The 24696-nt window shown below is 44.3% G+C and overlaps 1 protein-coding gene across 3 annotated transcripts in view; it reads right to left on the minus strand.

Annotated features, from left to right (window-relative positions):
* The window catches only part of ARAP3 (ArfGAP with RhoGAP domain, ankyrin repeat and PH domain 3), a 194453-nt gene that overhangs the window by 81030 nt on the left and 88727 nt on the right, over nucleotides 1-24696 (minus strand). For all 3 annotated transcript variants that reach the window (XM_088447431.1, XM_088447432.1, XM_088447430.1), the window contains 7 exons: nucleotides 24172-24242; nucleotides 23806-23882; nucleotides 19962-20228; nucleotides 10729-10798; nucleotides 3252-3372; nucleotides 1311-1498; nucleotides 23-129 (listed from right to left, as the gene is read on the minus strand). In XM_088447431.1, coding sequence (XP_088303557.1) covers nucleotides 23-129; nucleotides 1311-1498; nucleotides 3252-3372; nucleotides 10729-10798; nucleotides 19962-20228; nucleotides 23806-23882; nucleotides 24172-24242 — 901 coding nt within the window. The remainder of the gene's footprint in view (nucleotides 1-22; nucleotides 130-1310; nucleotides 1499-3251; nucleotides 3373-10728; nucleotides 10799-19961; nucleotides 20229-23805; nucleotides 23883-24171; nucleotides 24243-24696) is intronic.

Here is a 24696-nt window from a genome sequence, read left to right on the forward strand (position 1 = left end):
GGCCCATTTCTTTTTGTATTACCTGAAGGTTTTATGTGGCGTAATCAACTCAAACGTCTTGTTGCGTGCATCTCGAATGGTTGAACCGTGAATTTCAATCACAAACATTCCGATGCCCATTTTGAAATACTACAAGGAACAGTTGCAATCAGTGATATTGAATTTATTACATTATATTTACTACAATTCATATATTTGCTTCTCTGTAGCTAGATGTAAAATGCACTATACATAATGCTGTATGACATTGCAGCACGTGTGGCATCAACATGATAGCAATGACTGAGAAACACCCTGTAAGAATTAGAGATTTGCGCAGACCCCGTGTTTTGTTTTTAGCATAACCACCCTCAAGTGTTTTTGTACAGATTCAGTTTTGGTTTTCTTTAAAATTGATAAAAGCAGCTAAAATCATGTCATTTGGATCTGTTTACATGCAATCTAAAACCCGAGATTTGGTTTTAATCCGAGTTCCAATCTGACAGCAGGCCCGAACCGGGACTCAGTGCTACTCAGAACCCCCAAAGTGATCCAAGCTGGGACCCGATTCAACTCAGACCCTAAAGTTCAGGTGTGTTGGGTTTTCAGGAAAACTGGTCCGCTCATCTTTAGTAAGAGTGGACAGGAATCAGATCATTATCAGGTTACCGATAAATACGGTTGAATGGTGAATGCTCATTTATACATCCACCTTCCGACCGTATAACCAGATCTCAGTGATGTGGGACATGATCGGGCCGCTCAGCCCCAACACCAGCTAGATCTGTGCCATCTGGACAGCCACGTACAAGCTGCCAATTCATGTGGCAACATAGCAGTGTGTAGTCAACTCTAGCTTGTACCATGGATGTTGGATTGTCCCCAAGTACAATGCAGTATGTTGAGATTTACACGCAGGGCCTGGCATTCTGCCTCTATGAATGCATACAAGAACGGGCAGTGCATGGTCACACGCATTTTGATTCCATCTCCACTGATGACTGAAGTGGCATACTGGGGCTGTAACGAGGTGTAAGAGCAGTGAGTGTGTGTCGTCGGAACTGCGGGCTACGCAGAATGGGGAGTAAGTGCAAAGTATATGTATTTCACCAGGTACAGGGTAGGTGCAAACCAAGCGTGCAAACACGGTGGCTAGAGCGCGGCAAGATGTGTACAACTCTGCATATGGGAATATATTAACATTTTTTTTTTGTGCTCGCACTATGGGCGAACATGTGTCCAATTCTGACCAACTAGGCATCAGGCGTAGTATTGCTAGGCACACTCCCGGCCTCTTGTACTGCCAGAAGAGCAATGAAACCATTTCTTACCTGCTCATTTTTATGAACCCACAATTCGTCTGCGGTGAGGACTGCAAAGATTTTCGACTTGAACCCTTTTAGCTCTAGGTAGCCCGACCTCTGACTAGAGAAGATGCAGCTTGAGCGTGCGCGTGGGTTAAACATACGCTGTTCTTTCACTCTATTCTGTATTGTTGAGCACCATTCGCTCCTTTGCGCTGTGGGAATAAAATACGTGCACAAGGGTGAAAAAACGGCAGGTTAATATATGAAATCCCTATTGCGGCAGCATATATTTTAAGCCATGCAGCAGTGTTTAATGGCCTGTCAGAATTTTCAAAGCCCCCCGGAATGCTTTTCATGATCCAGTAGCAGGCGTGTAACTCCCTCTATAAATACATTATCCCAATTTTTCAGGGGTAACAAGTTATAGAAATTGGCAACTGGCAAGGGCAGCTCAGGTTAGAGTGAATTGGCCATCCAGTGTTTTTGGCTGCAGAAGAGCTCTGGTAACTTACTGCATTTTCTTTATACCTAAAGTCACAAAGAAACACACTAGAGCCAAAACATATACTAGAGGCATTTTGCTGCAGCCAAAGTTCATTAAAACATGGGTAGATAAATAATAACTTTACCTTCCCTATTTATTATGAATAAGGGATAGAACCGGGTCTTTGTTGCAGCAGTAAATTCAATTTGCGAACTGCATCGTCAGTCCCTTAGACCGCCCACTTCACTCTGGAAGGGGGCGCATTTCAGATCCGAGCCTACTATCCCCAGGGGGCCGGGAGATCAATCCAAAATCTGTGAGTCTCCTGGACATTCCATGAAACTACGTAAGTATGGCCTGGATGCCCCTGTTCAGTAGCAAAACTGTCCCTGAAAATTATTTTGAACACATTGGCAAACAAACTTTATACCCAACAAAAAGTTGATGCGTACCCCAAACACATTAAACCGTCATTAAAAAGGCAGAAATAGTATCCTAGTTGTTCCATTTGGTTGCGGTATAGAAGAACGACAGTGTCTACTAGATAGACACTCAATAGATCAACAACAGATGGTAGACAGACAATAGGTCGACATGGACAAAAGGTCGACAGGTACAAATGGTCGACACAAAAATGGTCAATAATGGTGCCTTACCCTAAACATCCCCCTGGTGCCTGACCCTAACCCTTCCCCAAGTGCCTAAACCTAACCCTAACCATCCCCCATGTGCCTAACCCTAACCATCCCCTTCCGCAGCCTAACCCTCCGGCAAGTGCCCAACCCTAACTCTCACCATAACCCTAACCTTAAAAGTTTTGAAAAAACATGTGTCACCCATTTTTGTGTCGACCATTTGTCCATTTCAACCTATTGCCTGTTGACCATCTGGTGTCGACCTATTGAGTGTCTCTCTAGAAACTATTGATCTTTAATCCGGATACCATTCCACTTCCTGATCTGCTAAATGTGTGGCAAAGCATGTTTTCCTATAAAATCCAGACATCCTGCTCTGTGGAACAGGAAGTCCTATTGTGCAGCTAGCAAGGGTCACGCATCAGGATGTAACTCAGTTAGGACGACATATATAAAATTGTTGAAGACAGTTGCCTGCATTCTCTCTTGTAGAAACTTTAATATTGTTTAATTTTTAAAACAAATTTATTTTATATTTGACCTACTTAAAATGTGGTGTAGAAATGATGACAACTTGTATTTTTACAATAGGCTTTTCTATTTTTTATTGTTACCTTAATGATGGTTAATAGCAGGCAAACATTGGAAAACACCGGTGCATACCTCCCAACAGTCCCCAATAAATAATAAAAATAGGGGGGGGGGGCACATGGGTGTTTAAATAGCTGGGGAGGGGACGTGTGCAGCGGTCCCCCCACCACGGTGCAGCGCAACCACCCTCCCACTTACAGTCAGTTGTCAGTTCCAAAAAAATAATCTGGGAGCAGTTGAGTGACCTAAACGCACCTTCACTCTCAGCTCGGAAGACGAAAATCCTGTGTTTTGTGACTACTTCAAACTTGTTCTCCTTGGTGGAACGAGCCATCTCAATGGAGGTCAGGGGAATCACACCTTTGGAATAGATGTCCTACGGTGAAGAAGAAAAGAGCAGGTTTATATTTTGTTTGCAATTTGCTATTAGTTTGATCACTTTTGTGTATATCATTGTGTATACGTCATTGCTTGGTCCCCTAGCAATAACAACGAATGAAGTATCTAGAGAACAACCCCTTTATATCAATCATAAATGACAGTCTACTGTAACTAATACAGCAAGTAAACATCTGAATTTAAAGCCATAATAAAATTTTAATTAACAGGATTATATTAAGTGAATGGGTATGTTATTGAAAATGCAAACTGATAACTGTAAACCTCAATTTTGGACACCGACAACAATAAAAGAATGTCATGATATATTTGTCATTGTACCCTAATACTGTATCAGTTTAAGGTTTTCTACAAAGTTTTACTTGGGCCTTCCACCTTCAGACTTAGGGCCTGATTCAGACCCGGTCGCAAGCGCTGAGCTCTCGCAAACGGGTCGATGATGGCCCAGAGCGAATGCGCACGACAGAGCTGGCTCCGTCGTGCGCATGCGCGAGACCCGGATAGCGACGGGCAATCCGCCGCTCCGGGTCTCGTACCAAAGGGGGCGTGCTGTCGATGTTGAGTGACAGCACGCCCCCTTTGGTGGGCGGGCCGGGGGGGTGGCTGCCCAGACGGAGGCGTTCCCATGAGAACGCCTACCATTTGGGGGTGGCCCCACTGACATCACAAGTGATGTCAGTGGGAGAGCTTTCGGCTGTTTGAGCCGAAAGCTCTCTGGGGCTTGCGGCCACAAGACCCTACCACAAGGGTCTCGTCGCAAGCCCGATGGTCGCGATGGTCTTGACCATCGCGACCATCATCCTGGCTGCTTGCATTAGCTGAGCGGCCAGGAGGCCGCTCCATTAAAAAAAAAAAAGACGCCATGATTCAGAGCGAGCGCTCTGTCAGAGCATCCGGCTCTGAATCAGAGCCTTAGTTCAGAATTATATCTTTCTTAACATATGTGCCGTAAATTCTCTAAAAATAGGATTTTGACTTTCATATTTTTATATAATATTAGAGGGAAAAGGGGGGGGATTTATCAAATTTCGGAGAGAGTTAAAGGGGAGAAGTTGCTCATAGTAACCGATCAGCTTCTAACTGTCATTTGTCTAGCATGGCCTGTAACATGACAGTTAGAAGCTGATTGGTTGCTATCAGTGAAGTGCGGTGAGGTCAATGGCTGGGGAGGGGAGTATGACAGTGGATGCTCTGCCTTCCCTGTCTACCCTGTCTGCACGTCCCTGGTTGCTATGAGCAACTTCTCTACTTTTATCTCTTTCCAAGATTTCATAAATCTCCCCCCTAAGGGTCATTTATGGAGGTGCGAAGGTGCAATCCAACCCTGCAAATGCTGCTTTGCGATGTCATGGCTCTGCTTGTTATCGGGCATTTGCCTTTAAGGTGCATATTCAATTAGCCGCGATTTTGTTTTCGGCAAAAAAGTTTCGCTGATGATGTCATTTCGCCAGGCGAAAACTTATCCCCGTATTCAATTCCAACGACTTTTCGCCTACGCGGAAAGTCAATGCATTGGTATAGGCGGTAAAGATTTGCCTGTGAAACTAGGCAGAAAAAAAGTGCAGAATTGCGGTTTTGGGGTGCAAAGGTGGGGAAACCACCCTGCACCCTTGGGACAGGCCCCCAAAGGTTAAAATTCCTAAAAAAAGAAAAATGTAAAAAAGACTTTGAATAAGGGGGCAAAAAATTATAAAAGTTGGGGTACAAACTTAAAAAGTAGCAAAATAAGCTTTTGGGGGATCGGCAAGTATGGGGGAGGTTTCTTTTTGGATTGCAGGTGCTTGCTGAAGGTGTGTTTTTAAGGTTTTTTATACTATCCGCCATTTTGATGTACCCCAAATTTGCTGGGACCAGTTATTTTCTCTAAAAAACCTGCTAAATGCTATTCTTCACCACCTGTGCAAAGACGCTAATTAGCAACAATTGAGAGCATTTAAGTACCCCAAAGAGCTTCAGTAGGGCTATTTCGGGGGCATCTACGTTGATCCCCAATGTTAGTGCATCTTTTGAGGGGTATCAGACTGATTTCAATAAATCTGACAGCACTTTTTGCCTGTTTGAGTTTCGCCGGTTTCCGTTTTCAGGAATTTGAATAGGGCGAATAGCGGGGCCGCGCACAAAAAGTTATCGCTTCCACAACACGCGAAGTCGGCGAAAAGTACGGCAGGCGAAACCATTCCGACTTTTCGCGGATAATTGAATGTGCCCCAAAGAATTAGTAGGCCTAGGTGGGAATAGCTATTAAACTGCTAAAGCTTGAACCAGCCAATGGGAGTAGTTTTGGTGTTCCCTGATGATTCCCACAGACAGTAAAAATATGGACATTCCCCTTGCATTGTGCTAACGCTGAAGGAGGCAGACTCCAGTGTATAAAGACACATTTTGTGGCTCGTAAATTAACCTTTTAATGCTGGTGGAAAAGTAAGAAAGGATGACAAGGAGGAATTGCAGTCCAGCTAGTATTATACTCTAATGCTGTAACTATATGGAACAGGGACTGGAGAAGAGAGTTCAGTGGTGCAATGCAGAAAACAGTCATTGTCTGTAATCCATAATGATATGGTGCATTAGAAACTGCAGATCTGCAAAGTTCTTTGGCAAAAGGCCCATCTAAAACTATTACTTTGCTGATCGTGCTCCAACAGAACATAGAGTACTCATTATGGATAAATTGAGAGAAAAAAAAATCAGCAAACTGAATATAAAGGGAATTTCCCCCCCCCTCTAACTTCACCAACAGAAGATATAGGCAATCTGCCGCTCTCCAGCGGTTTAGTACTGTAATTACTAAAGGTGGGTACATACACACCTAGCAGATATGTCTGTAGATGATGGTCGTTCATATACACTGAATGACCATAATTTTCCAGGCAGCCGCAGGTCCCGCTGGTCAGGGGACGGGGGTGGGTCTGCCCCCCTCCCCACGGCTGCCGCTGTGTATGTGTACGGGCGGTCGGCTGATCGCCCGTACACACTTGCCGATGGACAGATATATCTGCAGCACAGCCAATGTGATATATCTGTGAACAACGTCGTTCACCGACATATCGCTGGTACACACTGGCCAATATATCTCTCAGTGTGTACCCAGCTTAAGGAAAAACATTACTGTGCCACAAATTGAAATCTGAAAGCAATACTCAGATTACTCCTGCTTAATGCTTACACCGATCTAATATGGCCCTAGCTTTTGTTTAGGCTGTCAGGTGGATTGTACACTTTCACAACTTGGTGCTTCACATCTTTGCTGTAGTCACGCTGAAAAGCCCCTCTTGTTGTGCCAGTTCCCATCAGACTGGGCTTTTTTTGCGTCTTTTTTGCTGAAAATGCATCTAAGTCGCAACTAAGACACACATCAGACTTTGCTGATTTATTTGATATGTGACAGTTGTATATCTGTGTTTTCGACTGAGGGCCGTATTCAATTAGCCGCGAAAAGTCGAAATTCGCAAAAAAGGATCGCGGATTGCGACCTTTCACCAGTCGGAAACTTATCTCCGTATTCAATTGCAAATACGTTTCACTTACGCGGAAAGTCAATGCAATGTAATACGCGATAAAGATTCGCCTCTGAATAGGTGGAGAAAAAAAGGGTAAAATCGCTATTTTGGGGTGCAAAGGTGGGGAAATCACGCGATGTCTGCGAAAAGTGCGGCATGCAAAAATGTTCCACGGGTGCAAAACTAATTGAATACCGACCTGAGTCTGACTCTGTATATGTAGAGCTACAATGTAGCGGCCGCAGCTTTTTTCATTCCAAGTTCCGTTGTGTTTCATATACACAGAGGTGCACACAGATATACAAGTGTCACATATCACATTACTCAGCACAGTCCGCATCGCATTACGACTTAGGCCCTGATTCAGAGCCGGACGCTCTGACCAGAGCGCTCGCTCTGAATCAGGGCCCACCTCCATTAATATGGAGTGTCCTCCTGGACGCTCGTATAGCTGTGGGTCACCACCCACAGCATATACGAGCGTGCAGGATGATGGTCGCGATGGTCTTGACCATCGTGACCATCGCCACTGCGAGCAGAAGCCTGCGGTTGAGTTTCTCAACCGCAAGGCCAGGAGTGATTTTGGCTCTATCAGAGCCAAAATCACTCCCACTGACATCACTAGTGATGTCAGTGGGGCCGGCTTCTGACGGTAGGCGTTCCCTTGGGAACGCCTCCGTCTCGCAGGCACGCCCCCGGCACGCCCACCAAAGGGGGCGTGCTGTCAATCAACATCGACAGCACGCCCCCTTTGATCAGACACTACGAGCGAAGGAAAGTCCTTCGCTCGTCGCGTCTCGCGCATGCGCACGACGGAGCTCCCTCCGTCGTGCGCATGCGCAGTGCAGACCATCGACCCACTTGCGAGCGGACAGCCGCTCACGAGTGGGTCTGAATCAGGCCCTTAGGGATGAATTCAATTAGAGGCGAAGAGTCGCAGCCGGTGAAATGAATTCGCCGCTGCAATCTTTTCGCCTCATTCGCCTGTTTGTACGCAAAGTTATAACATACTTTCACTATGCGCATACCCGCTTTTCGCCCAACTCAATTCCAAAACAGGCGAAAACGCAATGTGCGAATGCAGCAAATGGCGAAACAAGCGAAAAGGACCTTATTTTGGGGAAATCAGTCTGTACCCTATGAAAAGCCTAACTGACCCTGAAAATCAATATAGACGTGTTTTAATAGCCCTAATAAAAGTATTTATGGTTCTTAAATTGAGTGAAAGGGCTGTTATATGCATATTTGCATAAGTGTGGAAAAATTATCTAAAGCAATTTCTTTTGTGAAAAATAATTACTATGGTTAAATTGGGGGTACATATAAATGGGTGCTAGTATGTTTTTTGTGTCTCTGAAGTGCCTTTTAAAAAACTTAAAAAAAAAACTCTTGCTGCAGCCTCCTGCAGTCCTAAAAACACCTGTCCCATCCACACCCAATACTTTTGCCCATTTTCAAACACTTCTTACGTTTTCACCCCAAAAATGACATGCCGTTATATCTTTTTACATTTTTTGGGCCTAATTATTCATTAGGGGGGGTGTCCAAAGGGTTCTGCACCAAGGGCCTGATTCAGACCCGCTTGCGAGCGCTCCCCCACTGCGCATGAGCCGCTCCGGCGTGCACATGCGCGAGCCCCAGCGAGCGACGGCAGCTCCGTCGCTCACTACAAGACGGGGCAACTATAGATGGTGATTGACAGCTCGCCCCGTTTTGTAGGCGGGGAGGGGGGGTGGCTGCACAAACGCAGGAGTTCCCTTAGGAACGCCTGCCGTTTGTGGGCGGCCCTACTGACATCACTCGTGATGTCAGTAGTGGATTTCCTGCTCTATTAGAGCAGGGAGTCCACTCGGGCTTGCGGGAGTCGAGACCCGCCCGCAGGGTCTCGACGCAAGCCTGATGGTCGCGAAACGGCCTGTTCACACTAGTGAGTGCCTCTGAATCAAGCCCCAAGTCCCTACATTTTTAGCCCAAAATAGAGATTTTGCACACTTCTTCTCCTGCCTCTGGGTGGAGAAACTTTAACGCCTGTTTTTGCCTATAGACTTTTCGCATATACTAAAACGTCCAGGAATTGAATAGGGTGATACGTGGGAATGTGGCAAAAACATTGCATCGGCAAACGCTTTTCGCTGATCGCGGCTTTTCGTTTCTAATTGTATCCGGCCCTTAGACGGATTTTCAGCAGAAAAAGACACCCGATGTTAGCAGAGTAGCCGGGACCTTGCGGCTCTCTCGCACCAGGCAAGTCTCGCTGCGTGGCGAATTGAGGTTAGGTGTATGAGGACACATCTGTCATTCTATTTAGCGCACTCTCCCCGTATGACCACTGCTAACACCACCACTGTTTCCACAAACACATGACCTTATCTAACATATTCTGTATCCTTACTATAAATATAAATATCTATAAATGTGATTGTCCAGTGTATGGGCAGCTAATTTATTTTTTAGAGGTTTTAATAAAAGTCTCAACAGTTGGAGTCTTAAAAACTTTATTCTCTTCTATCACGACTGGCCTGATTATTGATGGCTTACATGTGTGTAATTGGAATTACAGTATTCATTGACAATTTCCAACCTAGTTAATTTATTATTTTTTTTATATTTACTTTTATTATTTTTCAAAACGTAAGAAAAGGAAAGGGAGGGGGTAAAGCAAGGAAGAGATGTGAAAACCAAAGTTTATTTTTTAACACCAGTGATCACCCTGTAAAATTACCTCACGTCATTGTCCAGTTCCTTTGAAGCAACAGAGAAGAAATTATAGGAGTATGATTAGATGAAGACATAATAGAGCAAGAAGAAAAATGAAGGATAACTAATACTGGGTGTGGTCCTGTCTCTTTAAGGCAGGACCCAGTTTCATGTTTAGAATGTATGCAAGCTTGAGCCCAAGATGGCAGATCAAGTTCATTTATCTGAGAATCAGTGTACAATATTTTGGAACCAACATTCCCTATGTTCAAAGGAGTTGCAGTTTGAAAAGCATGTGAGTGCCGAGTTTGTATGATATTTTTTATATATATATATATATATATATATATATATATGATGTGTCCTGTTAATGTGCACATACAATCAGCATAGTGGTTACTATGGGCAACTGCCCCACTATATGTCTCTGATTGGTTTGATACATCTCCCCTAGGCGATACAATGCTGGGCAGAACACAAGTTAATCTTTGATTAATTCATATGTACTCTGACTGGGAAGTGCACAGTGAAGGCAGCATCTGATTGGATGGCCTCTGCATCTGTCCAATCAGGCTGTGGGTCACTTCCTTTGTCTCTATCTATAGCAGTGATAATCCCAAAAACAGCTACAGTGTTGAACCTTGTCTACTTTCCCAGCTTAGGCCATCGGTATGGTTACCATCGAGGGCAAAATAACAAGTGGCCATCGATGGTTACCCATTATGCAATGGATGACCATCGATGGTTTCACCAACCGATGGCCTTCCCTGTACTATGACTGACAGTCCCGTGGGCCAATTAGAACCGGGGGCGTGGCTTCGCGGGTGTGGGGGGGCAGGGCTATGCTATGTGCCCCGACACTTTAAAAAACAAACAAAAGAAAAACACTATTCGGTTATGCTTTATCATCGATGGAGGTAAACCATCTGGTTCTCTCCCATCGATGGGAAAAACATTCGACATCGGCCATAAACCAGCGATGATTATGAATTATTGATGGTTGATGGCCATCCCTATCCCAGCTTGCAAACAGCCTGGTCTGGCTCTTATTACCAGGTCAAGGTTGGAACTGGCACAATATACTGTAACATAAAAAGCTGGCATGCCTGTGAAAAGACATCTGCTAAAGTACTTACCTTGTCACTGCTGAAATACATCAGATTCTTGCCATCAAATCTTACAAATCTTCTCTGAAAAACATAGTTCCTGGAACAATGTAAGTAGGAATTAATTACAGATTATGGACAAAATGTATCAAAGATAAAACTACGGTAAATTCCCCATAACCGCCATAGGCCCTCATTCAGACCCGGACGCAAGTGACCGTTCGTACGTTCGGCGTACGTAAAAAAAATATTTAAATTCAAGCACTCGCTCGTATTTTCGCACGCAGACAAACATCCTCCCCAAACTCAAGCGACCCCTCCTCTAACTAACGAGCGTGCCAAATAGCGAGCGTACATCCCCGAAGTGGCTTGAAGGGAACGCACGCACTAGTACTACCCGGAAGTTGGACTGTCAGATTTCGATTAACTGCTCGTTTATTCTGCCTACCTCCCTCAATCGTATCATGCCAATCAATATATCAATTCGCTAAATTGTTTTTTTTTTTTTTTTGTTTTTTTTTTAACACAATGCAATAAACTTTATTCATGTCCGTGTTTGTGTTTACCAGCAGAATACGTACGGCTTAAACATTCGCTTTTAATTGTCAAAATACATGTTAGCCCCAATTAAATAATTGTTCTATTTGTTTTTCTACCCGCATATTTCCTGGAGTTCATTTCTTTATTTAAATTTGCTTACGCATGTCACTGCATCAAGCCTATCATAAGTCTCAAGAGATTTCTGGCCCTGTCGAACACATGACTCATACACTAACCAATAGAATTGGTCCTGTTAATTACCCAAATACATTAGCCAATCAAAAAAATTTGGGGCACTTTATTAAAAATTATTTTTAATAAAAACACCATGCCATCATGAGAGCCTCCGCATTCACCAGGCGCGAGCTGCTGGTGCTAACGGAGGTCATGGATAGGCGGATCACCAGCCAGCCTCCACCCATCACCAACCGCGAAAAGCGTTCCGCATATGCGGAGGTAAGGGCCCGCCTGCGCTGCTTCGGCTCACGCCGCCACATCGGGCAGCTGGAGCGCAGGTGGTCGGACCTGCAACGGCGGACGCCCCGCTTGCTGGCATGCTTTCGCATGCAGATCGCCGAAAGTAAGTTTTATGGATTGTGGTTTTCATGTTTGTCTTTGTGGCCCTAACTGCGTGTGCATGTTTTCCCTGTATTTCATATTTATTCATTGTACTCATATCTGCATGGCCATGTTTTCCCTGTATTTCATATTTATTCATTGTACTCATATCTGCATGGCCATGTTTTCCCTGTATTTCATATTTATTCATTGTACTCATATCTGCATGGTCATGTTTTCCCTGTATTTCATATTTATTCATTGTACTCATATCTGCATGGCCATGTTTTCCCTGTATTTCATATTTATTCATTGTACTCATATCTGCATGGCCATGTTTTCCCCGTATTTCATATTTATTCATTGTACTCATATCTGCATGGCCATGTTTTCCCCGTATTTCATATTTATTCATTGTACTCTTATCTGCATGGCCATGTTTTCCCTGTATTTCATATTTATTCATTGTACTCATATCTGCATGGCAATGTTTTCCCTGTATTTCATATTTATTCATTGTACTCATATCTGCATGGCCATGTTTTCCCTGTATTTCATATTTATTCATTGTACTCATATCTGCATGGCCATGTTTTCCCTGTATTTCATATTTATTTATTGTACTCATATCTGCATGGCCATATTTTCCCTGTATTTCATATTTATTCATTGTACTCATATCTGCATGGCCATGTTTTCCCTGTATTTCATATTTATTCATTGTACTCATATCTGCATGGCCATGTTTTCCCTGTATATTTATTCATTGTACTCATATCTGCATGGCCATGTTTTCCCTGTATTTCATATTTATTCATTGTACTCATATCTGCATGGCCATGTTTTCCCTGTATTTCATATTTATTCATTGTACTCATATCTGCATGGCCATGTTTTCCCTGTATTTCATATTTATTCATTGTACTCATATCTGCATGGCCATGTTTTCCCTGTATTTCATATTTATTCATTGTACTCATATCTGCATGGTTCGTTTTTTTGGGGGGGGGATTCGAAAATGGTGTTTTTCGCGGATTTGTGTTGAAACTAACCACAATTTGTTTCACATCTTTTAGGGGCCCAGCGGAGACTACGCCGTCATCGTCCGGCCAGACGGCGCTCACGGCCACTCTCCCCAACCCCCAGCCAACACTCCACTACCACTAATTCCCCTATTCCCCACTCTTTCCCAGCCTTCAAAGACCCTCAGGCAGAAATTTCGGGGCTCCTTCCCCTCCGTCCCAATTCCCCCTCTCCTCCAACCACCCCTCTTAGAATTACCCCCTCCCCGGAGTCGGTAATTACCCCGCCCCGATCTTTGGGGAATGGAGGCACCTCCGAGGAGGACGATGGAGGGCCTTCCGGAGCTGGCGTTGTATCTTCCGGTATGTTTTTCTTTGCGTTTTTTTATCGACACAAACTGTTTGTATGTAATCATGTGTGGTTCCTTTTTTGGGGGGTTTTGGCTACACTTTTGGGGATTTTGGCAATTGCCTTTACCTGTTACTGCTGATTTCAACATACACATATCACACCTGTCGGAATTTGTACATTGGCCTTATATTTTTGGCCTACACCATTTTAGTTTGATGTGTTTTAATGGTGTAATTATGGTTTTTTTTTTGTTTTGTTTTTTGTTGGGTTTTGGTTTTGGCTTGTTTTTTAATGTGGTTTCAGTATTGTTGTATTAATCCCCACACTTTTCTCACCCACAGAGGAACAGAAGCGTCGGGCAGAATTATCCGCCTGTGTGGCCCGGATGCGCAACAATATAATCGGTGTGCTGGTGGTCCTTGACCATATGTCGGTCCTCCTTAGGGATTAGTTTTTTTTTTTTTTGCCAATTTTATAAATAAAGTGTTATTTTCTAAGTAACGTTCTGGCTCATTCGTTTTTTCTAAATCACAGATTGTTTACCCTGACATAAGTAGACTGTTCCTGCAAGGATTTCCATTTTTTGACACTAAGATTGTGTGTTGTATTTTTATGTAAAACAGCCACAAGAAACACCTAACAGTAACAATCTCATTTCCCTTTTTTGGTGTAGTCACAATTAGATATTACTACATTTTACAGGTTCCTAGTTGGGGTGCAAGCTGCTTAGGCCAATCTTACGAAGCCAAATGATTGTACAGGCTTCCTTTGGGTGTTGGTTTGGACCCTGAAAACATATTACATTTTAGCTCAACTGGCGTCAGTACTGGATTACCCCTTAGTCAAATGTAACGTGTGTGAACCTGGTTACACTTGCTTGTAACGTTCCAGAAAAGGTACAACATTTCACTCTCAAAACATTTATTCACAACATAACTGAAAAATCAAAGTGGTCACTCACAAACAAAACACACAGTGATAATCACAAATACAACACATACCAACAAAACCAAATAAAAAAACAACAAATCAAGAACTGGTTGACGAAGGACCATGCCAACATGATTCCACAAATATGGCGTTGCAATATGGGTTCCATAATATATCCCCAAAATTTTCACATACAGGTTTTTTAAGGGTAGCAGGAAGTAGTCATCGTTGGAGTGCCAAAGATTATGTGAAAAAACAGAAGATGGAGAAAATAAAAATAAATAATTAGATGTTCTCAAACAAACCCTACCACATTAGGTATAAACACTGTTGTTTTGTCAATAATTACCTAAAAAATCTGGCCACCACATCATCGCGTATGGCCCCCCCACATACTGACCTCCGACCAACCTCGGGGGGGCCATCCTCAGGTAAGGCATCCTCTGGCTGCGTTGGGACACCACTCCTTATGGCGATGTTGTGAAATATCCCACACAGGACCACAATTTTCGAAACCATATCCGGCAAATACATGAGCTCGCCACCAGAGCGGTGGAGGCATCTGAATCGGCCTTTTAAAAGGCCGATACAGCGCTCCACCACTTGCCTGGTGGCTGTAAGTGCGGAATTATACTCACTTTGTGGCCCTGGTGTGGGAGCCAAATAAGGAGTGAGCAGCCAGGGCGTGCAAGGGTAGCCACTGTCTCCTGTGAAAAAGAATAGTCAACATCAGGCTCACTCTGTATGAAGCTTAACATTGTTATGTACTAAAGGTCTCCACTTACCCAGAAGCCATGCATCACCAGCTTGTAGGTTGGTTAATTTGTGCCATATCCCTGATTGCCGGATTACGAAGGAGTCATGTGCACTTCCTGGTAATTTTGCATTCAGGGACAGGATCTGGAGGGAGGCATCACATACCACCATTACATTGAGGGAGTGATAGTGTTTCCGGTTTCTAAATATTGCCTCCAGCCATGCTGGAGGCTGAAGTGGTATGTGAGTACCATCCACAACCCCTATGATGTGTGGGAAGCCAGCTATTTGGTAAAAATTGGCCTTGGCCACACTAAGGGCACCCATATCCAAAGGCATTTGAATACAATGATGGAGGTGCTTGAAAAGTGCCTCCATCACTGCCCTCAGGAGTCGGGAAAAGGAGGATTGTGATATGCCCACCACTATTCCCACCATTGTTTGGAACGATCCTGAGGCACAGAAATGTAACACCGCCATAAATTGCGTAAGTGGTGGTATTGCTGTAGGACTGTCAATTTGCCGCTCAAGATCACTCTCTATTAATGAGAGAGTGTCTATGATGATTTTTGGAGGAAGACGGTAGCATCTTAAAACCTCATCATCGGGCATTCCAAAAAGGGTGACACGTGTTCGAAATATCTGGGGCCTTGCACGCCTACGATGCCTATGCCTGGGACGAGATTGAGGTTGGTCGGCTTCCGGGAGCAGGGCCAGAACAATCCGACCCATATCAACCTGAAATGGCAAGATTTGAATGTCAGGCTTTTTACCCCCCCAAAAAAATGTAAATTTTTACTTAGCTTGAAGATACCATCCATTGATGCTTACATGCCGGGGTATTGTCATGATATGTTGAAACTGGAAATAATCACAACATAAATATACATCATTTTATGCTGGCCATTTCTGTTTCAAAAATTTAAGCAAGACAAAACATAAAAGGGGACACACACACATTTGGGCAAAGAGCAAAACGACGTTGCGCACACTACGTCAAATTGAGGCCAAATGTAAGCAACAAATGCTACCGAGAAAACACAAACAATTTTAAGGGATGAATAAGCATTTCACAAAGCGCTAATTAGTTCGCAAATACAAGTCACAATAGTAAGTAGTAAAAATGCGCTAATTAGTTCGCAAATACAAGTCACAATAGTAAGTAGTAAAAATGCGCTAATTAGTTTGCAAATACAAGTCACAATAGTAAGTAGTAAAAATGCGCTAATTAGTTCGCAAATACAAGTCACAATAGTAAGTAGTAAAAATGCGCTAATTAGTTCGCCAATACAAGTCACAGTAGTAAGTAGTAAAAATGCGCTAATTAGTTCGCAAATACAAGTCACAATAGTAAGTAGTAAAAATGCGCTAGTTAGTTCGCAAATACAAGTCACAATAGTAAGTAGTAAAAATGCGCTAATTAGTTCGCAAATACAAGTTACAAAAACGCAGCGTAAATAAAAAAAAAAAAAAAAAAACAGATTTCGGATTTGGAAAAACAAAGGTTACATGTGTAAGGCCAACCAAAGTTGCGTAAAGACAAACAAGAACATTTCCAAAACAGTTTAACAAATGAACTTACCAAGAGATAATATATAAGAATCTGGATCAAAAGGTCTTTGGGGCAGAGCCAAAATAAAACCTAAGAGAGATGAAATGATGGGAAAAAAATATTAGAAAATTCTTAACCAGAATGAGAGACAAATTGACCCAAAGTTAGACTTCCCCAAACTTACCAAAACTGGAAACGACCAAAAAAATTCAAAACGAAAAAAAAACGAACGGAAATCAAAAAACGAATATATCCAAAAAAACTACTTCCAAAAACGCAAACTCCTACACCAGCCAACAATCAACTCCAACCACCGTAACCTCCAACATTAAAAAAACGCCACCTCGAATCGAGACGCCCCAAGCCATAAATAGTGTTTCGTTTCCCGCACAAATTAAGGAGGGATCATAGGAACGCACAATCAATGATGCGGCCGCAAAATAAGGACGCATGTATAAATACGTCATGAGACAAAAACAAAATTGTGCTGTATTTCTTGTTTGGAGCTCAGACATGGCTACAGACCAGGGAAACAATGGACAACAGTCTGGCGGTAAGTATTTCATGCATTTTGACTCAATGATTAATTAGAAACATAATATTGTGCAAGTTGTGAAGTTGAGAATTCTCCAAATTTACACAAATAGGTGAGGAGGATGACATGGAAGAGGCTGCTGGGCCCAGTATTCCGGGCAAAGCTGCCAAAAAGAAAAGGCAGCCACAATTCACAAGAAAGGAGATGGAGGTTTTGATTCAGAAGTGTGTGGACATCCTGCCACAGGCAGACAGGAATATGAGTTCAAGCCAGAAGTGGAGAATGTGGGAAGAGGTAGCCGTTGAGGTCAATAGGGTGGGTGATTATGTCCGTCTAGCCCGGGATGTCAAACGGCGGTAAGTAAACACTTGACCACCCTAAAACCAAAAACAAAAACAAAATAATGGTTCCTTTTTCACCCACAGATGGCAAGACTTCAAATATCGCCTGAAACAAAAAATGGCGGACAGGGCTAGGCATGCAAGGGGGACAGGTGGAGGTCCCACCCCTGTGTCATTGGAGTTGACTGATTTAAAAGAGCTGGCACAGGGGTGTGTGCAGGCTGTGGTGGTGTTTGGCGTGTCCAACATGGATACGGACATGCCAGACTTTGCGGCTCCTCATGTTGTCCCAGGTAAATATTGTGATGTCACCAACTCTGAAATGTTATTGTGCCAATATGTAGATTCTAATGTGAGTCTTTTCTCATTTTTCCAACAGAGACACAGGCGGATGAGTCTGCTCCAGAGGGGAGCCTTGGCCGCAGAATTTCGGCAGGCTCTGCAGGGGATGAACCAGTACATCCGGCTGAGGACCCTGCAGAAGCCAGTCCAGGGCAATCCCCCTCGCAGGCAGTGTCCCTCCTCACAGAACTCAATTTTAAATCGGATTTCCATACGGAGATTCTGCAGAGGATGGACGCCAGTCTGGTACGGGTGGCTGAGGCCCTGGAGCAAAATGCTGCGGCCAACGTGACCATTGGTCAGGCCCTGGCGGAAAATACCCGGGCCAACATCCGCATCGCCACTGCCCTGGAGCAGCTCGTTCGCCAGCACATGGTGGAGCCGACCTCCCTTCCTGCCGGAACATCAGGATCCTCCATCTCTGGCACAACATCAGCCAATCCTCCAAATGTGCCTAGCCCTCTGCCTAGTCCAAAGGCCACAACATCTGCCTCTGGACAGGCCAGCCCGATGACATCCCGGACCCGGACTGGCGCCCTCCCTCCCCCAGCCAAACGGCCGAAAAAACGGTGACAGCATTGGCTACTTTTCTCACACTCCTTCTGTGCTTGCCTCATATTCCTTTCTGGCCAAAACTTCCCTCTCCTTTCTTGTGAATTGTTTTTAATTTTTGCATTTACGTTTACCAAAAATTTATTGTTTGCACAATTAATAAATATTGTGGAATGAACACTGCCAAAAATGTTTTGGTTAAATATGTGCATTTATTTTTTGGGGGATACCAACCAATACATTTACAACAAATGTATGACTTTGTATTCTGACATTATTGTAAAAATGGGTTACATTTAATCCGGGCCCACAAGCCAACAACGATCAACCTAAAAAATTACACATTGGAAAAAAAGGGCTCGTTAAGGAACGTTTAAAACATTACCTAAGGAGGAAAAATCACCTTGCAAACACAAAATGAGGCACCAAACCTAAACATGATGACATTATTGTTACAATAGTCCAAAAACAATACATTGCGGCCAAAATACACCCCCACAAATGTACGCTAATTGATTGTGTAATCCAGACATTAGCAGCTATGATTTCCACCTGCGTTCGGGTTTGTGCCAACCAAAAAAACTGCTTTCCAAACACATACCAAGCCGGGTTTCAATCAAACACTAATTGATTTTCTGACAAGCCGTGATTAATCGATGCTACATCGTGGAGTGCCGGGACGGAGAAGAAGGCCATCGCCACTGTGGTCGAGTTATCCAGCCCCTAAGCTGTGCGAGCATTTTGAAGGGAAAGAGGATCATCCAGTGACGTATGAGTTGGTACGAACACATTTGATGTTCGCATTTGTTAATGTATGTACGCCCCAAAAACGCCTTGCCACGCCTGCGTTTTTCCATCTCCTCCCCCGTCAACACCCAAAAACGCCCTGTTCTGTCAATCACATTTGACATGTCACTTCCTGTACGCTATTTGACGAACGAGACAAAATAAGCTCGCAATCTGCCGTACGCACATGCGCAGTGTAACACCGACGCATGCGAGGTTACTCAACATCGGAACGCAACGAGCGTACTGCTGGTAACGAGCGGCTCTGAATGAGGGCCATAGTCCTTTCAGCAATTATCTCACACTAGAGTCCCCTGACGGGTGGGGCCATAGAAAAGGGTCAGTCTTCGGAATGCGGATGGATTCCAGCGAAGGGTCTTATTCAGAATTGTATGCCAATGCCGCCGCTGCATCTGTGTACGCAGCTGCTGTGTGATTATATGCAGCTGTAGCAGCCGCCGGGATTTGTATTGAGGCGCCCACCTGCAGCTTTGCAAATCCAAGCATCTGAGTACAACCCTAGGGCTACCCTGTATGGCCGCGGGACCTGAGACGCCGGAGACATTTTCACTGCGCACGGGATCGCTGACTGACATGCCCCGAACACAGTCACAACACCTGCGTTCTTTGCAGCCACTCCCCATCACCTCCTACAAACGCTCCCTGACTGTCAATCACACGGCGAGTAAAGAGCCAATGTGAGCGACTACGGTAATGTACCTTGGCGCATTCGCAGTGTACCGATAATTGCTCAACTGCGAAAATATCGGCACTGCGTACATCTCTGAATCAGGTTCTAAGCGCCTAACTCCTGTATGAGACTCCTTACCCCACAGTCCCGCCACATAGATAACATGGGAAATAATTACATTCATTCCATATGCAGGAATATGAGTGGCAGTTGGTATTGAATAACAGGGACAATTTCAGGGACAAATCTTTAGAACCTGGGACTGTCCCTGTACATGGCCAGAGCATTAGCCTGCAGATGACTTACCCTTGTGGAGATAACTTGTCCAACCATCCACTTTGTACTGGCCTGGACTTGTCATGTATGGATGTGAAACTGGCATACGGTGAGATGGTCAAGTCCTCTAGAATTTCATCCTTGTACAAGTGGGAGGGGAGGCTAAACCTCTTGTTATCGGCAGGCAAATCCAAGGTGGAGTAACCCTCCTGCTCATTATTTATAATCTGTGCGATTCGCTGTGTTTTTCCCTCCTCGCCATCAATCTTCCTCTCCTTAGGCGCGTCACCAACATTCCTGTACAAAAAATAAAAAACAACACAGTAATTTAATCTCCATCTGCATAAGCGTAAAGTGTAGTTGGTTTCTATCAATAATATTTGTGTGTGAGCTATAATGTATGAAAGCAATGCGATCACTTGGTTGATTAAGAAAATGACTTTAATCACCTAAACAAATCTCAAGATTTAAACGTTTATCTGCCATAACATAAAATAATCTGGAAGTGATGTAATAAGTATGTGAATAGTAACCTGATAAACAATTACAGGTCATTTACGAACTGCTAAATCTTTATTCTTTATGTGCGCAAATTGCACCTACAGATGTGTCCACGCACTGTACACCTTTCCTCACATCGTGTCACATAGCCCCAAATGGCCCACCAGAGACTTTGCGACATAGCCGCGTCATGCCACTTTTACTTAAAATAATAGTCGTTATGTGCTACTGTATACCAATTCTTCTGCAACACGAAAAACTGCTAATCCTAAATACTTAGGGGCTGACTCAGAGATGGATGCTAGGGCGATATTTACGCACTTGGGCAATTTTTTAAAACTGGGCATGCGCCAGGACAGCGTAGCGATGGTGCTGAGGCTCCGGTAGCAATACCCTAGACTATACAGCCTGATTGACAGGCTGCAGCTGTTTGGGGATGGGGACGGTGAGGGGCTGCATTCTCAAAAACAGGGCAGGGACTCTGGGCCTCATTCAGAGGCGGTCGTTAGATGCAAGCGGTCGCTCTGAATCAGGGCGGCCGCTTGCATCCTGAACGGCCGCCTCCTTGTCGATCGTTAAGCTGTGGCTTAACACCCACAGCTGTAACGACCGACATGGGTGATGGTCGCGATGGTCATCACCATCGCGACCATCGGGGCTTACGACCAGACCCTAAGGTTGGGTCTGGGCTCTCGTAAGCCCCAGGGAACTTCCTGCTCTGTTTGAGCAGGAAGTTCCCCACTGACATCATCAATGATGTCAGTGGGGCCGCCCCCAAACGGCAAGCGTTTTGACTGGAACGCCTCCGTTTGGCCGGGCACGCCCCCAGCCCGCCCAGCAAACGTGGCGAGATGTCACTCAACATCGACAGCTCGCCCTGTCTGCTATGAGACCCCTAGCGATGGAGCGGCCGTCGCTAGCCGGGTCTCGCGCATGCGCACGACGGAGCCGGCTCCGTCGTGCGCATGCTCTCTGGGGACCATCGACCCAGTTGCGAGCGCATTGACGCTTGCGACCGGATCTGAATGAGACCCTCTGTTTTCAAGACATGGCAAGACCACTGTCAGCATCTTCCGATGCAGATTTACTGGCCTCAGCAGAGGAGAAGAGGTGGCCATTTTGAGTAGTCTAAGGCTCACTCAGATGGCCGATGCTGCGACCGATGGTCCTGATGGTAATCCGATGACGCGTCTTTGGATGCAGCACTCAGATATGAGCTGCCGGCAGTGGGCGTCTTTTGACTACAGGGGCGGTTTAAGAAAGGAGGGGGCCGGTGTGCAGCCTCCGTGCCAGAGTCTACTACTGCACATGTGCAGATCTCCGGGAACATCAGATCAGGGGAGAATTCAAGTATATTGTGGAGAACAGAAAGGCCGTGCACCATCCTATAAAGGAGGAAACACCCCACAATTGCACTCAACTCACCCCTTTATCTTATTTAAATAATCCCATGCCAAAAAAATTTAATTTTTCCCGCTCTGAGCAAGGAATGCCCTTCATCCACCCATACCATTCATCATTATAAAGTATTGCACCACACAGACGCCACCATCTTCACCCGCAGATCCATGTTCTTATCACTGTGGTGGCTCATAAATGACTTGTAATGTTTAATTTTATTATTGCTCTTGTTTCTTATTGCAGCTCTAGAAAGTCCTCTATTGCCATTGGGGTCTATTCACTAAGCCTTGGAGAGAGATAAAATGGAGACAGGTAAGTCCCAGCCAATCAGCTTCTAACTGTCATTTTGAAACACCACCTGTAAGATGACAGTTAGGAGCTGATTGGCTGGGACTAATCTTTCTCCATTATATCTCTCTCCAAGGCTTTGTTTCTATGATTATTTCCTGCTACCACCTTAATGAGAGAGCGACTGTGGTAAGCCTTCCAAAATAAAGGCCAGTAGTCTATGTCTAAGGGAGAATCTCACTCCCCTTACCCGGTGCCTGTGCATGTCTATGCGGCACTGTCCACTAGATAAGTATAGTGCAGGGTGAGTGGGGCCCCTTCCCTGGCACAGATATTCATGTGCACTGCACACCCTGCACTCATCATAGACATGCTCCTGGTCCGACAGAAGGAAGGAAATAGTCATCTCGCACAAGAGGATGTGGAGATCCTCTGATTACAAGTGGTAACATCTTCATTCATCTGCTTAATAGCCGGTTAATTTAAATTGAAAAAGGGTCACTAATGCTGGGTACACACTGGCACAGCCGATGCCCAATATATCTGCAGATATATTGGGGCATCATGCTGTGTGTACGAGTGGTCAGTGGTCCGCCCGTACACTTGCTGCAGAAACCACGCAGAGGGGGATGCAACATGCCCACCCCGCGGCCAGCGGGACCAACGCTGACAGATGATGGTTGTTCAGTGTGTATGAACAACCATCATATGGTGATATATCGAGTGATCTGCAGATATATATGTTAGGGGTGAACCCAGCTTTACTTTTACAGACCCCATGACAAATGTTACCAGTTCACCCCTGTTTTGCACTTAGGGGATATAGCATAGTTGAGATTGATCAGTGGCGAATTTTACCTCTATGGTTGCTGCAACGCGTTCCTACTTCCTGAGGACGTCCGCAAAACGCATTGCAACAACATCACATTGAGATAACAACATTTCTTTTATTTGCTTTGATGCTTATTTTGTTTTTAAAGTACATCTTCTGTTTTTTTATCTATATTATTTTTTTTTAAAGGCCCACTATATGTATTATATACTGTAATACTTTTTATTGTCTATTATTGTGAGATTGCACTCTCCAAGACAAAGAATACTATTGTATGTTATTTGTGGATCTGTACCCACATTGCTTCTATTAGTATATTTATTTCAGTTGATCTCTTGGATGGACAATCTGTGATTTCAGCTCTAACATGAGGAATTAGATGTGTGCTATCATTCCACACTTGTAATATTCAGGCTCATTTTAAATGGAATACATACGGGAGACCGGCAGTCGGGATGCAGGCGGTCAAAAGACCGACAGCGACACCCCGATCCTAAGAATCCCAACAGGGGCTCCTTAAGCGTCCTAACCCTCCCCCCTTCACCCCCTAACTCTGACCCTCCTTTCCTTTGTTCCATCCTCCCCCTGGCGGTGCCTAAACCCTGCCCGCTAAACTTACTTTTGGGATGACGGCTGACGGAGGGTCTGGCGTCGGCAGCTCAAGTGGTGTCGGGATTCTGGCGCCAGTTTTCTGGCTGCGGGTCGGGAATCCGGCACCAGGATTTTGACCGCCGGCATCTTAACTACATCCCTTTTAAACAATATCTGTGATTCCATAATACTCTAGGGTTCATTATTCCTAAGTCAACAGTAGAGTACCATTTTCGGTATGGTCAATACGACAAGTCTTACCTGGGATGACTTCGATCTTCCGCAGGTGTAAACATGGGCATTGTGGCACAGGTTCGAATTTTGGTGTTCTTGGCATCCTGTTTAGCAAAAATGAAATGAGATCACTCCAGTTCTATGACCATATATTAATCTTACGTATATATAAAGTCACATTTCTTAGGTTCTCCCATTATAAAAATGTGATGAATCCAGTCAGTATTTAATAAACAGAACTTTATAAAGTGTAAGAAGGTCCCGCATTCAGCTATGAAATGTTGGTACACCAGTTTGACTACTGTTCTACCACTTGAGGATGGTTTACGCTATTACGTTACCTCCCTTATTATGCGCCCCAGGAGTGTCAGTAATGTCTGCCCCAGCTCTTACCTTTGACTCTTGTGCTTGAGGGATCCGGTTGAAGACAGTTTCACAGTATGGGTTGATTGTTTCATCTGTTACTAGATTAGAACAAACAGAACTCAGTAAAAAAGAGAAAAATATGATACATTATACTATGCTTCTGCCACAATGACAAAGGCTTTCCTCTAAAATATTCTGATGTCAATGAAAAGGAAGCCGGGGGGGAGCCATCGTGTCACACTCGCTGGATCCCAGTGTGTGTCCTCATGACAAGCTGGCTGTAATAACATTATAGAAACGCTAGAAGTGCAAAATGTTATTTTTATTTTTTTCTTATAAAATATATTGTTAAATATATTGTAACTTCATTACATAAAAATGCATCTCTAATCAATTTTGCCATACTGGCTATGCAAATAACCTGTCCCCGTAATTTTAGTTGAGAGCATCTTATACTTGTGGTCATTTTGATTGCTGCTGCTTCATACAGTACACGGTATCCGTTAAGAAGGTTGACAATATAAAGGTCGACAGTCAATGGGTTGACACCAG

Source organism: Taudactylus pleione, unplaced genomic scaffold (genome assembly GCF_031769625.1).
Source record: "Taudactylus pleione unplaced genomic scaffold, aTauple2 ptg000431l, whole genome shotgun sequence".
NCBI lineage: Eukaryota > Metazoa > Chordata > Amphibia > Anura > Myobatrachidae > Taudactylus > Taudactylus pleione.